At 38.2% G+C, this 14079-nt stretch overlaps 1 protein-coding gene across 2 annotated transcripts in view; it reads right to left on the bottom strand.

Annotated features, from left to right (window-relative positions):
* Nucleotides 1-14079, bottom strand: part of NIBAN1 (niban apoptosis regulator 1) — a 145412-nt gene that overhangs the window by 99323 nt on the left and 32010 nt on the right. Inside the window, exon 1 of one of the 2 annotated variants that reach the window (XM_057726153.1) lies at nt 4924-4978. The exons of the other annotated variant lie outside the window; for it this stretch is intronic. Coding sequence (XP_057582136.1) covers nt 4924-4978 — 55 coding nt within the window. Of the gene's footprint in view, nt 1-4923; nt 4979-14079 lie in introns of those variants that run through there. 2 annotated transcript variants of the gene reach the window in all.

The following is a 14079-nucleotide window of genomic DNA, read 5'->3' as shown; positions in this document are numbered from 1 at the left end:
CATGTTATATGTGCCTTTTGTACCTGTGCACGGATGTACATTAGAATGTACATTGTATAGTCTCACAAAAGAAGACTGGAAAATGGCAGTTACATATAATTAACACTGTGTTTATACTTCCTTATTATAATTTAGGTGTGTCATTTCTTTTATATACATTGCAGATTTTTGTAGGCCAGCCTGGAAACCAAACCAACAGTTATAACATTGTTTCTACATGAAAAGACCTTTCTAAATCCAAATCACTGTCTTATAATTGAAACATCTGGAGTACATGAAGGACTGTCAAGATATCAGAAGAGAAACAGTTACTTCCACTTTGCAAAAGGGAAACATTTTAAAAGGAAATTCTCTCTTGGACAAGATGAACTTCTGTGGTTAACTGAATGTAGATCAGAGGTAGACTACTCCCCGGATACAAATTTGACTTACTGTGCAATCAGATTAGTGTCTGTCATCTGTCCACAGTCCCCCAAGTATCTCACCATTTGAGGTTGACACCAAGCACTCAGAGGGCTCATTTGGTTTCAGAACTAATACCCAAAATGAGAGACTTCCGGGGTTGCAGATACATCTGAAGAAAGCTGCTTCAGTCTCAGCACTGAGCAGATCCTCAAGCCTTTCCCTTGGGCAGATTCTCCTGAATGAAGCTGGACTTAACAGTGGCCAAAAATTCTGTTTCAGAGAGATATGCATGCAAATACCCATTAAGTTGGTTCCACCACTTATTCTTTATATGACTGCAGGCAAGTTACTTTACCTCTAGGGCAGTGTCATTGAATAGAAATTTCGGCCATGATGAAGATGTCCTACATCTGTTCTATGTAGTATGGTAGCTACTAGTCACATGAGGCTACTGTTTACTTGAAATGCGGCTAGTGTGACTGAGAAACTGAATAATATTTCAGTTACTTGGACTCAACTTTAACAGCCATGGCTAGTGGCTACCGTGCTGAGTAGTGCAGCTCTAAAAAACCTTTGTCTTCATCTCAAAATGGGCATAAAAACCACCTATCTCAGTGTTTTCCTTCATCTTTCTGGTCATAAGATTCTCCTAGGCTGCCTGATTAAACAAAAACAACAAACAGAAAATTCCATTTCCTACATCAGACCTGCGGAATTGGAATGTACTCAAGAAAGGATAGAGATCCTGTAGTTTCAATATCTTCTTCCAGTTGATTCTTAGGATCAAACCAATTTGATATTTAATAGCATCATAATGAAGAGTAGATGTGGGTTTTGTAAGCATTAGCGAGATGCCTGCACAGTACACATCCCAGAGAGAGAAGAATCAAGTCCTGAAAAAGTCAGTTTGTTGTGCAAACACATGTGCTCACTAATATCTAAAGTACTGAAGGGGATCAGAATATGCAAACAAAAAATATGCCACTTTGACATGAGGATTATTTTGAGCTGAAGGCAATTAAGAAGCAGCAAACACAGAAAGAGTTCTTTTCCCTTCCCCTATCCACCTTTAGCAGGACAGAAATTTCCCTTTGTGAATGTGTTCCCCTTCTTGTCTCCCATACAAGAGGGGGAAAACAACCATTATCCCTGGAGAAAGTTAGCACCCAAATGGGTCTGTACAAACAAAGCTTACTACAATAAACCTCGACTTTCATTAGTTTCCCCCATATATATACCTTCCCACAATTTACTGGCCCTAGAAGCCCAAATCCCTTTTCCTTTGTCTTGTCACTTCTCCACAAATTGATCTCCTTTTGTTAAGATTGTGTAAAGGCCCCAAATTCTAACTACCCCCTTGATACTCAATACTGAGTTCTCCTAAACGTATGTGAATTGCATGCTTAAATAAACGATTTTTTCTCCTGTTATTGTCTCTTGTCAGATTAAATCATAGACCCCAGCCACTAACTTTAAGAGAGCAGAGGAAAGTTGTGGGTTTTTTTCCTCCCCTACAGTACCCAATTCAAAGCTCTCTGACATATGGCAAGACAGTATAGCACTTCTAGGGGTGGGGGATATTTCAGAAGCCTGAGCGCACTTTATCAGTTTTCCTTTGTTTGTTGTAATGGAAAGGAATAGAACAATATAAGCAATTAATCTCTTAATGGGTAGCTTTAAGGCTGGATGATCTTGACTCTTTGATGGGGTAAATTATTTTGGAAATTTGGTGAAGGAAGCTGGAATGGGGAGGTAAGAGAAAACTACTAACATGTAATTATACCACCAAGATTATCTGAAAAACAGATGTAAAAGAGGGATAAGGGAGAGAGAAAAGTTGAAAGAAAAAACTTTTATTGCAAAAAGTTTCTTTAATGTCAAAGTTGTTAACTTCATGAAATAGAAAAAAGAAGGATCTCGGTTGGATTAAAGGATTTGCTTTTTGGTAAATGGCCTGCCTTCTAGTCCATTCCTAAATTTGTTGCTGTTTCAAGGAGTCTATTATATAACTACCACAGGGAATTCTGAAATTTCAATATAGTTCCAGAAACTTGTGAACATTCCCATTTTGCAGATGTGGAATTCATTTGCTTTTATTTACTTTCCTTAAGGGAACATAATGACATTCTTTCAGAGTACTTGAAGCTCTCCTAATAAAAGAAACAAACAGCACAAGAAAAAATGTTGTTTGTAGAAGCAGAAACATCATAAGCTAATAAATGTGTCTGTTGTGGATCTATGGGGTCTTCTCATCAAGAAGCCTGATCTGGAACAGTATAAATAGATACCATTGGGTCTGCTTTATAGCAGATATACGGAAACAGGAATAAAAGATGCTAATTAGGGGAAGAAGAAAGCTGCAACGAGGTAAATAAATAAATATGTGTAAAGCTAAAAGAAGCTCAGACTGGGAACTTCACTTGAATTTCCATTTTAAATTTCACTTTAATTGTAATATGTATATTATAATGTTAAGCTGACTGCAGATTTTGACTTTTACTATTACAGTAGATGGGAGATAACCTATGAGCAAAAATGTAAAAGAATTCATTAATTCTTTATCCCTTTAAATAATTGATTTATGTTAAAAAAACAAATAAATTATATATAATTTGGTCTAAAGCTTTAAAATGAGGAGTTTTTTTAGTAAAGTAATTTCTAAGATAAGATTGGAGGTTGTTTGTTCTATCTAATATAATAATAAAATATAAATATTTTATATTATAATAATATAACAAAAATATTTTTATTGAATGAATGAACATATAAATGAATGAACTGGGTAGGTGTGAAAACATCACTCTTTTGCCCACAACATCCTCTCTTCCTTCTTCCTCATTCATATTCTCTTTCCGTCTCTCTCTGTCTCTCTCTCTTTCTTCTTTTAAACCTCATATTCTACTATTCACTTCCAGCCCCTCAGGCACCTGCTCCTCCTGATTCTCCCAACCCCTAGGACACCTCCGGGCTTAACTTCCTGCACTACCTATTCCTAGAGCTCTGGGATACCATCATTTATCCTTTAAAACCACAGTCAGGGATAACTTTTATTTTCTTACCTCTAACTATCTTCAAAATCTGCCGCATCATATTCTAGCCCTGGATCAACACATCTGCCCATTTTCCTTGGAAGCTTTTTGCAGGCTTCCTAGCAGTACAGAAGACACTGCAAAGCCATGCATTTGGCACCATTACAAACAAATGAGCTCTAGTCTAGGCTGGACACATCACTGTTTAGCAAACCTATTCTCATCCTTGGTGACTGCCTCTTCCACTCTCCACAGCAGCTGTTGCAACTTCATCAGTATCCTCACTCCCTCCTCCAATTTCCCTTCACTCTCAGGCTTCCTCTTTTAAGAAAATAGAGATAAGTGTCAGTTCTGTCCTATCTACTTCCAAGTTCATCTCATTGTCAAATATACTTTCCTCCTTCCAGCCTGTCTCAACGAAAGACCTCCCAACTTCTTCCTCCAAACTCTTACCCCATCAACTGTGTCTGTTTTCTTGGACTGTCATTATCTTCCTCTCCACTGGTTTTTTTACCTCTAAGCCCACAAATGTGCTCAAGTCCTGAAACAAAAACAAACCAAAGCAAAAAACCCACTTCCAGATCCATCTCCTCCTATCTACTTCTTAATCAGCTACTTTCCCCCTTAGAAACACAACCCTAACCCGTAGGCTATACACCTGATGACTCCTACATGTATGTCTCTCATCCCACCCTCTCCTGAACACTGTGGTGTATTTCCAACTGTCTCCTCCTACAGACTCCACATGGACGCCCTTAGAGGCACTTCAAAGGTGCCTCCTATCTCACTTAACAGCTCCACCACCACCTGGGTGCCTGCAGTAGCAATCGCAGTCATCCTTTCCTCCTTTTGGTGCCAGACACCAAATCCCGTCCATCTGACCTCAGGAATCGCTCTCAATTGCAGCCCTGCTCCTAGTGATTGCTCAGAGCCTCATCTCTTGCAAGAACAATTCCTGGCCTCCTATGTTGTCTCCTCTGATCTCTCCCTTTTCAAAGCTGTTCTTCCCACCAGCAGCAAAGGTAACGTCACGAAAAGTGCATGACTGATCAGATCCCTCTGCTGGTAAAAACTATCTTGGGCTCTTCAGGCCCTTTTCAAGTTGTCCCCAGCCCTCCTCTCCAGGCTCTCCTCCGTCCACGGAGCACAGCGGTCCCCCACTGTTGCTGAGCATGCGCATCTCTGACCCTTCGCCTCTACCATTCGCTCTTCCCGGAAGCCGGAGACCCAAACTACTATTTGTCTTCAAAGTCAACTTGAAAACCTACCCTGACTTCACGTCACCCACCACCTCAGTCAGAATTAATTGCTCCCTTTTGTATATTTATAACCCAAATTGAACCCCCAGTTTGCCCCTTTCCACTGCAGTGCCCGGTAGTGTAGTAGTTAATGGTTTACATCCCCTCTCTCACCGGTACAGCAGCTCAGTGAAAACTCCTGAGAGCCTAGAGAGGTTAGGACCAGGTACGTAGTATACCTCAATAAATACCTGGGGAATTGAGATTGTAAATATTAGCTCTCTCTTGAATGCATTTTCTGCCCATCTTCACAACATCCACCACCATAGGACTAAGGAAAAATCAAGTAGAAAATTAATTTGACAAACCAGTGGAACATATACACCAACACTTAAACTTGTAAATACCTCTAGAATTCTCCATTCCAAAACTGTTGCATTTCTTACATACTATGGGTTTATTCTTCCTTCATTAGAGAACAAGGGAGTTAATCATTTGTCAAAAAGAGTCATCCTAAAGCAATATGTTTCGCTAGGTAGCGATTTAGTATGAGACAAATTAAAAAAAAAAAATCAGTAATCTTAAGTGTTTAGATAGCTGGTACAAACGGGACTGTCATGACCTCCTGATGAATCAAGCTGATCTGCTTCCAATGGCCTGGGGCTTCAGAAGAGGAGCTCGTAGAGGGAGCATTTTATTCCTTTTCTCCAGTTCTGATCTGAAGTTTATTGTTCCATTGGGAATAAATCATCAAAGCTACACATTTATGAAGAAAGCTGTGAGCTGAAAATTTAGATTAAGACCATGCGTAGGTGGCACAAAAATACTTGGTTGATTTAATCCCACTCAGCATGAAGGGGGGAAAAATCAAGTTTAAACAGTATGAATATTAGAAATTCACTGCTTATTGGGAAAACAGACCCAAATTTATGCTGGTAATAATTTTAAAAGAGAGACCTTTAAGAAGAAAAGAAGTGAGCTCCTTTGTCATCTGTTCTGCTGTTTTCCATGAAGGGTTTCTATGGTGCTTTGGACTTGTCTATATTTGGGTAATGGCAACAGGTGAGGAATAAAGAGCAGCTGCATATTGACTCCCTGGGGGAGGGGGAAATTCTGCAAACATCCTAGGTAATGAGTATAACATTTATCCATATACACAATGCCTTCTATGAGTCACAGGCTCTTTAAAAATCTCCAGATAAACAAACAAATAAAACAAATGCTAAACAATAACCAAAAAAATTTTAACCAAACATACTCAAAAATAATTTCCAGATTGAGAGAACTTCCCTTAGGAAGGAAAGAGATGAAAGTGTTGTCTCACTTAGTTACCCAGGGCTAGAAAAAAATATCTATATATATTTGTTGTTAAGACTTTAAATAAATAACACCTGCCAACCAAAGCCAGAGAAATGAATGGACAGGAAATGAGGCAAACTTTAAAGAGGAAGTGGTTTTGAGCTGTCAACTGGAGTGGATTAAGGAGTAGGAAGTCCACAAGATGTGTAAAACTGGTAAATCAAGGGCCTTACCTTAAGAGAGAAACTCAAAGCCCAAGGCTAGATTATCACAAAGATGAATAATACAACATATTAAACTTTTATGGCTATTTGAAGAGACTATAAGGAGAAAAATCAAGAGACATCAAGAAGACAGAATGTGTATTATGTATAAAATCTTTTGTTTGCCATTAAAATATATGTAAATCATCAAATCATTAAAAATCTAAAGGAAACATTTTAAAAGTGGAATAAGACCACCTCTTTTTGATTATATAATCATCTGGGATTGTTTAAAATTTAGTACTTTGAACTAAGATATCTTTTTTTTTTAGTTTATTTTTTGGCTGTGCTGGGTCTTCATTGCTGTGTGTGGGCCTTCTCTCGTGGCGAGTGAGGGCTGCTCTTCATTGTGGTGTGCAGGCTTCTCAGTGTGGTGGCTTCTCTTGTTGCAGAGCACAGGCTTTAGGCGCATATGGGCTTCAGTAGTTGTGGTGCATGGGCTCAGTAGTTGTGGCTCACAGGCTTAGTTGCTCTGCGACATGTGGGATCTTCCCAGAACAGGGATCAAACCTGTGTCTCCTGCATTGGCAGGCAGATTCTTAACCACTGCGCCACCAAGGAAGTCCCTGAACTTAGATATCTTGTTATAAAATTTGGTAGTTTATCTGCTAGTTTAAAGTTATAATATAAAAGTTGAAGCAAATTAAAATTTTCTTCCATTGAAAAGCAATGTATTTCCTGATCTAATTATGCACAATAAAGTATAAGAAAGTGGTACTGTCAGGGAAGTAAAGTATGGTATATTTTAAATTGAATGCAGCCACTAAAAATATATTTGTGAAAGGGAACTAACGTGTGAAAATACAAATCATAAAAGTAAGCAACAACAACCAAAAAAGTGAACATAGAATTTTACAGAGAGAGAGTTCACAGAGAAGTTAAAAAACGAAACAAAAACAAACAAAAAAACCCAGCTGAGCAGAGGGGAAAAAAAAGACTGAAAGAAACTACTAAAATAATAACAGTGATTATCATTGAATAATAAGCCCATGGATGAATTTGCTTCCATCTGTTTTTATAAAGGGCTATGCTTGGTGAGTATATTTTATTTTTAAATGAGTAAGAAAGAAAACTTTCTCCAGAGAAATAGTACAAAGTAATAACCTGCTTAGTTAAAGTCTAAAAAACCAGATGAAAGGGCACACAATTGCCCAGATAAAACCAGTGCATATTATTAAATTACTATTTGAAAATCAAGGTAAATCAGTGTCCCATTAACTGACAAAGCATAGCATAATCAATTCAATCATTTTAAAACTAGTAGTAATCACTGGTAATCTCTCAAACAGCATTGATTCTGCCATCATTTTCAAGAAACTTATACAGTTGAAATAAGTGATTGATTTAGCTAAGCTATGATTCTGTGCTCTGGTTGTTTTCAGCATGTAGTCCCAATTTTAAAGAACCAGTAATTTTATAATAATAGCAATTTTGGCTTAACTGCTTCTTCTGTATTACAATTTTAACACACGATTCTTTCAAAATATATTAAATGTTTATTACATGCACATAATTATAGTATGTGAATTGACAGGAGTAGAGGGAATAATTCTTCCCACTTTCTACCCTGACTAATTACCTTCTTCCTTCCTTTCACTTTTCTATAAGGCGTGTCTACCACCCACTCACTCATCCCCACCCCACTTCACCTCCAGACATACAAATGATTATGTCACTGGGGAAAGAACTCAAACACACTGGGAAGTGTAATAAGCATGTAAAATACAATGACACAAAATCATTTTTCTGAATAGTTTCATTACATTTCACTTCTGATTAAAATAATAATTTCTGTTGCAATCTATGACCTTGGTGTCATAGTATATCCATAGAAATTCCCTTCCTTGGAATTCCAGCTAGTCCTTTTCTAATTCCCAAAATATTTTTTTGGTCAGAATTTTTGAAATATAATTTACATACCATAAAAGTTACCAATTTTGAGTACAATTCAACGAGTCTGACAAATGTTTATAATCATACAACTGCCACGTGATCATGATATAAAATATTTTTATCACCACCAAAGACAATTTAAAAAAAGCAATTCAGGCCATCTACCTAACAAATAATAACATGTATTTCCATTTAAATGTTCAAGTACTTTAAAATAATAATTTTAAATGATCCCAAATAGTGTTGTCCTTTGACTTACTGAGATTTAGCAAGTCTGATTTCTAAAAGTTTGAAAAGAAAGTCTATGCCACTTATTTTTTGTAAATGGCAACTTCCTAGAAGATTTCTTTAAAAAAAAGAGAAGGAAGAAATATTGTTTTAAAGCACTCATTTAGTTTTTAAGAAATCTCACTTATTTAAGAATTTCTTTCTGAAAGTATAAACTTTTTCTCCACCAAACAGATTTTACACTTAAATTTACCTTTTGGGGTTTTTCTTAATACAAAAAAACAAACGCTGGCTAATTGTATCAGCTCCATTAATGCTTAGTCAAAAATTAACATTTTTAGATTAGATTGTCGTGAAATGTGAATACAAAGACTTGTCTAACTTTTACTGAAAACTGTACTTGGTGCTTTAGATGTTATCACATATCATCTAACCAGACATAAGACCACACCCAGCAGATTAGAGCACAAGCAACCCTCCAGAGATAGTAATGGGCATGAGATCAAAAACAGGAATTAAGAAACCTTCCACCCCAAGAGAACATCCAAAGGATCAGTGCGTCCAGCTCCAAGCTGCAGTTGTCCTCTTCATGCTTCAATGACCTTGGCTGCCAGAAACCAAAGCCACCACTGTGTTTCCCTTACACAACATCTTTCACAGACTTTGCAGGACTATCTGGTTTACTGGACTTTTCTTTATCCTCTTTCATAACTTCCTACTCAGTGACTCTTTTACCAGTGAGAGAATGGAGTGAAATGGAAAGGGTAAAACTCAAATCTATTCATCTTTCAAATAATCAGCAATGAAATAAAAGTCTTCAGAGATTAAACTCCAGGTAGACTCCTGAGAGGAAAGTTTGAAATCTGCTCAATTCAAAGTGAAGGCTGCTAAAAGAGATGTATCTATCAACCTTCAGCCTGGAAGATAGAGAGACAGACAGTTTGATTTCTTTTGGCAGATTTCCCACGTATCTATTTGTGGGGCACACGCCTTAGTACAGAGATGTCTGAAAAGAGCATGCTCGGAGTCAGAAGAATGAAACCAACCCAAGGAGAGCAAACTATATTATTTCAACACATGCTTTCTTGTGTATATATGAAAAGATACGCTTTAGTAAATAAGGACCATCAAGACGTACATCAGACAAGAAGTAAGTCAGACAGAGGCACAAAATCCTCCATTAAATAAACTCCTAACTGGTGCATAATATGGGTGGAAGGGAACAACGACAAATATGCCTATGATGACTCTATGTAAACACACAGCCACCAGCTTGGGAGAGAGAGTCCAGGGGTATGGGTGCTCCGTGCCTTGGCCTCCCTCCTGGAAGAGGCTTTGGTAAGATGACTGCAGTCACAAATGTACATCATGGTTTTAGGGCACGTGTTAGTACATTTCAAGAAACCAGAACCACAAAGGGAGTGGCTCAACTAATTTAGTCTTTAGTGATAGCAGCAGTACTTGGTAAGAGGTAGACTGGTCCCTGGCACGTTTTAAAGTAAGTGTATTTCATTGTGCCTAAAATGTAGTTTCTTTGTATTTTAACATCTCTAAATTGGGACTATGTTTTATAATCAGTGGGGTCTTATAATTGCCTTCCACAAAGTTGCTGTCATGGCATGATTGTACGTGCACAAACTTAGTCATAGCTGTTCACACTGCTGTCGCTTTAACTGAGCTTTGTTTATAGTCTGCATTGGGTTTAATTGGCATTTTTATATGTCTTTTAAAGATTATAGTGATTTGACATCAAAACAAAAAAATCATTGTATAAATACAAAGGCATGGAAATGGAGTTGCAGGATAAGTTTTATGTTAGTGGAATAAATATTTATCTTTGGAAAAATGACCATAATTCCTTATTTTATTGCAAAATAATCTCAATTTTTAATGAGAGTTAAACAAGAGGTAGAGGAAGGTGAGTTGCATGTTCTTACAAAGATACAGGCAAAGGACTGTCCACCTCATGCCAAGCAATATAACTGAAAGCAGGTGGAAGTACCAAAAATCTCAGAAGAGATACCAGAAATGTCCAAGCAGTGATAACCCAGTATGGCCAAATCATATGTAGTGCAGGATGATCATTCAACATAATTGGCAGCACTTTTTTTTTTCATAATGGTACATAAAATAGTTGTGCACTCACAACTGAGATCATACACAAAGCAGTGAAACACTACAGTCAGATTTGTCTTCAGTACCCCCTCCGTGGTTCTCCCTTCTTCAGCTACCTCAATACACTCCCAGCTGTTTCTGCACGTGAGTATTACCTCTCTGAGAGATAGTAATATTTAAAACATAGTATCTAATTATGAAATAAGTTATGGCTCAAGCTACAAAGTATTTTGCATTATTCCTTGAAACAATCTAGAATATATGGAAAATCATAGGTTCAAATATATTTGATTCCTTTATTGGTGTGCACTTGCACATGCATTTACATCATTTAATCCATGTAACAGCCTAACTAGAGTCTCCATAGACCCACGGGTCCATCAGAAAAGACTGATGCTTATAAATTCACGTTCATGGCAAGTGTCCTATTAGGGACCAGAAGCAGGTTCTACTGACTTTTGTATCTGGCGCCATTTCCATCAATATTTCAGCAGCATTCACTTGATCTTATTATTTGTGTAGTCATCTTACCGTCTCTATTACAATGAAATCTTAAAACAAGAATTGAATCTTACTGATTCTAATGTATAACTTGACACTATATTAAATATCTGACTTATAGTAGGTGCTCAAAACAGGTTTACAAGGAAAATTGTGTTCCAAGTATTCTGGTGAATGCCAATGATGGTTCATGAAGATGCAAAGATTAGGGTCTGAGACCAACTGATCTCCTTGACATCATGAGAAGTGCAGACATACCAAACCCTTATCAGAAGTTGGAATGAGAGGAAAGATGAAGGTTGTGAAGAATCTCAGAGTCAGTGTGGGGAAATCATTTGTTCACGAAAGGGAAAATAATCTATGTTGACCTGATTAAGACTGGAAAGTCTAAAGTAAGTAACATGCTAGAAAAGTATTAGAAGAAAAAAATGTGAACAACAGAAGAAAGTTTGAGAGAATTCAGACTGACTTCATCAAGCTCTGTTCACAGATGCTGAGTAAATGTAGATCCTGCGGACCAAAAAAAGGCTAGTTGAATAAATTTCAAAGTCTGAACCCAGGGACACCAAATTAGTCTAGAGCTAAGGGTTTTTTAAGCCTTGACAAGGACTTGAGATCCAGAAAGAAAAACAATCCTCCTTCTCTAGGAACTTAAGTACCTGAGAGACATCTTTAGTTACTCTGAAAGCTCAACTTTGGTCTAGAAGTAGAAGAAGCTACACAGTGAGAAAGAGCTACAGGCTCATGGTTGAAAGCAAATGTAGACTAGGGAGATACTGACAGGATTTTAGAGCCGGAAGGAACCATAGCTGTTATCTAATCAAACCTATTCTTGTGATAGACACAAAAACAGGGGAAAGTTTAGTCTATTTAAAGGTTTACACTTATGCTAAACTAAGAAGTAACATGAGCTTGCCCACTTATAACTGATCTCATCTAAACATAGCTGTGCTCCCACATTCCATCACCAGGCAGTGAAAGCCATATGCACTCAGAAGGAATGCATATATGCTTTGTCTGAATTGTAATGGATACTGGGATCAAGGATCACGAGAGAGAAAAGAACTACTGGAGGGCTCACAAAGTCCAGGACTATAGTTCTGGAAGCGGACGCTTTCCATTTTTGATCCCCAGGAAAGTGAAAATAGAACACTTTCCAACGGGAGTGGGATGGAGAGCCATCCAAAGGAGCTCTCTGTTGGGACTTCCCTGGCAGTCCAGTGGATAAGACTCCGTGCTTTCACTGCAGGGCTGTAGGTTCCATCCCTGGCTGGGGAACTAAGATCCCATATGCCATGCGGTGTGACAAAGAAAAAAACAGAAAAAAACAAAGGAGCTCTCTGTTTTTGGGGTCTCATGTTTATCACACTCCCAGATTGCTGCTTCCCAGTGTGTACTAGTTTCCTGTGGCTGCTGTAAAAAAAGTACCACAAACTTAAAATAACAGAAACTCATTCTCTCATAGTTCTAGAGGCCAGAAATCTAAAATCGGTAGCATTGGGACAAAATCAAAATGCAGCAGGCCCCCTCAGTTTGTTTCTCAACTCTACCAGCTTCTGGTAGCTGCTGGCATTCCTTGGTTTGTGGCTGCATCACTCAAAACTCTGCCTCAGTCTTCACATTGCCTTCATGTGCATGTGTGTGTGTGTGTCTAATTTCCCTCTGCCTTTCTCTTATAAGGATACACGTGATTGCATTTAATCATCTCATCTCAAGATCCTTAATTATATCTGCAAAGACCATTATTCTAAATAAGTTAACATTTACAGATTTCAGGACTTAGGCGCTGATATCTTCTTTGAGGGACATTCTTCAGTCTACTACACCATGTTAACAAAAGTCTCCCACTGTTAACATAAAAATATTTTCAAATAACGAAACTGATGGTCTCATGTGAAGCCACACAAAAAGACTCTTCTCCATCCTATTTCTATTCCTCCTACACTCCTTTGTTACCTGCAGAGGCACATTTCTTTGTAAGAATTAATTATAAGTTCATCTAAGGAAGCATGTTAGGCAGTATAAACATTCAAAAAAATCTAATAAAATTAGGTATTCATTCCTGACTTCTTTTAGCAGCTGATATTTAAATCCTTCCTAAGATGGTTCTGGAGATTGCACAATACTTCTGTTGTCCTCCAATGACCCTCCTACACTAGAAAGTACCCCTTATTAGTTCCCCCCTTCTTCTGCTTCTCCACACCACCATACAGAAAAGACCAAGTTATACTTTCTTTCCCAGGCAGCTGAAATTGATAAATTGTTTGCATGTTGTTTGTTTCATTCATTACCTCAGTAAATATTTCTTAACTACCTCCCATGATCCAGACACTGTGCTAATTCTTGCAGATACAGAGATGAAACGTGGGCCGGTGCCCCCCATGAATGGAGCGGATATGGAGAACTGCCAGCACAGTAAATGTGATGAAGGCCAGAGTGAGAGTAAACACAGGTACCAGGGGAGGCCACAGCAGTGAAGGAACACATTGCAGAAAGAGCTCAGGTTCCTGAAACAGAAATAACCGGATTCAAGATACTTCAGCGCTTTGAGCCTCACTTTTCTCACCTGTAAAATGGAAACAAAGACTATTCACTTTAAACAACTATCGTGAGAACTAGAGAGTATAATATATATAAGACAAGGTGCAAGGAGCATCTAAGTGGCCTGAGGGAATTGGAGAAGCTTGACAGAGAGGTAAGTCTTAAACTGAAACTCAACATGCACGTAAAGGTTCGCCGGGCCAGTCCAGGCAAAGCCTAAAAGCTCAAGATAATTAGGAGGAAGGTCACAAGATGCGGCTGGGGAGGTGAGCAGGAGATAGTCATGAGGTTCACAAGGAGCCACTGGAGACATTCTAAGGGGGAAGTGACATGCTCAGAGTTATGCAGACGTGTCAAGTATGGTTTGGGGTACACACAAAAATGAGAGTTGGGAAGATCAGTCACAACTTGGTGTAATAATCCTGGCAAAAGTTCTTAAAGCCTTGAAGTTGGGGAGTGACGTGGAAGAGAATAAGAGAGGAGGAATATTAAAGACACTCTGTAGGTAGAATTTACTATTTAGTGGCGGATTGTCTGTGACAGGTCACGGAGAGTAAGGAGATCGGG

The sequence above is a fragment of the Hippopotamus amphibius genome, chromosome 3 (assembly GCF_030028045.1).
Source record: "Hippopotamus amphibius kiboko isolate mHipAmp2 chromosome 3, mHipAmp2.hap2, whole genome shotgun sequence".
Classification (NCBI taxonomy): domain Eukaryota; kingdom Metazoa; phylum Chordata; class Mammalia; order Artiodactyla; family Hippopotamidae; genus Hippopotamus; species Hippopotamus amphibius.
Note: the sequence above shows the minus strand (reverse complement) of the source record. Positions and strands in the feature narration are given on the sequence as shown.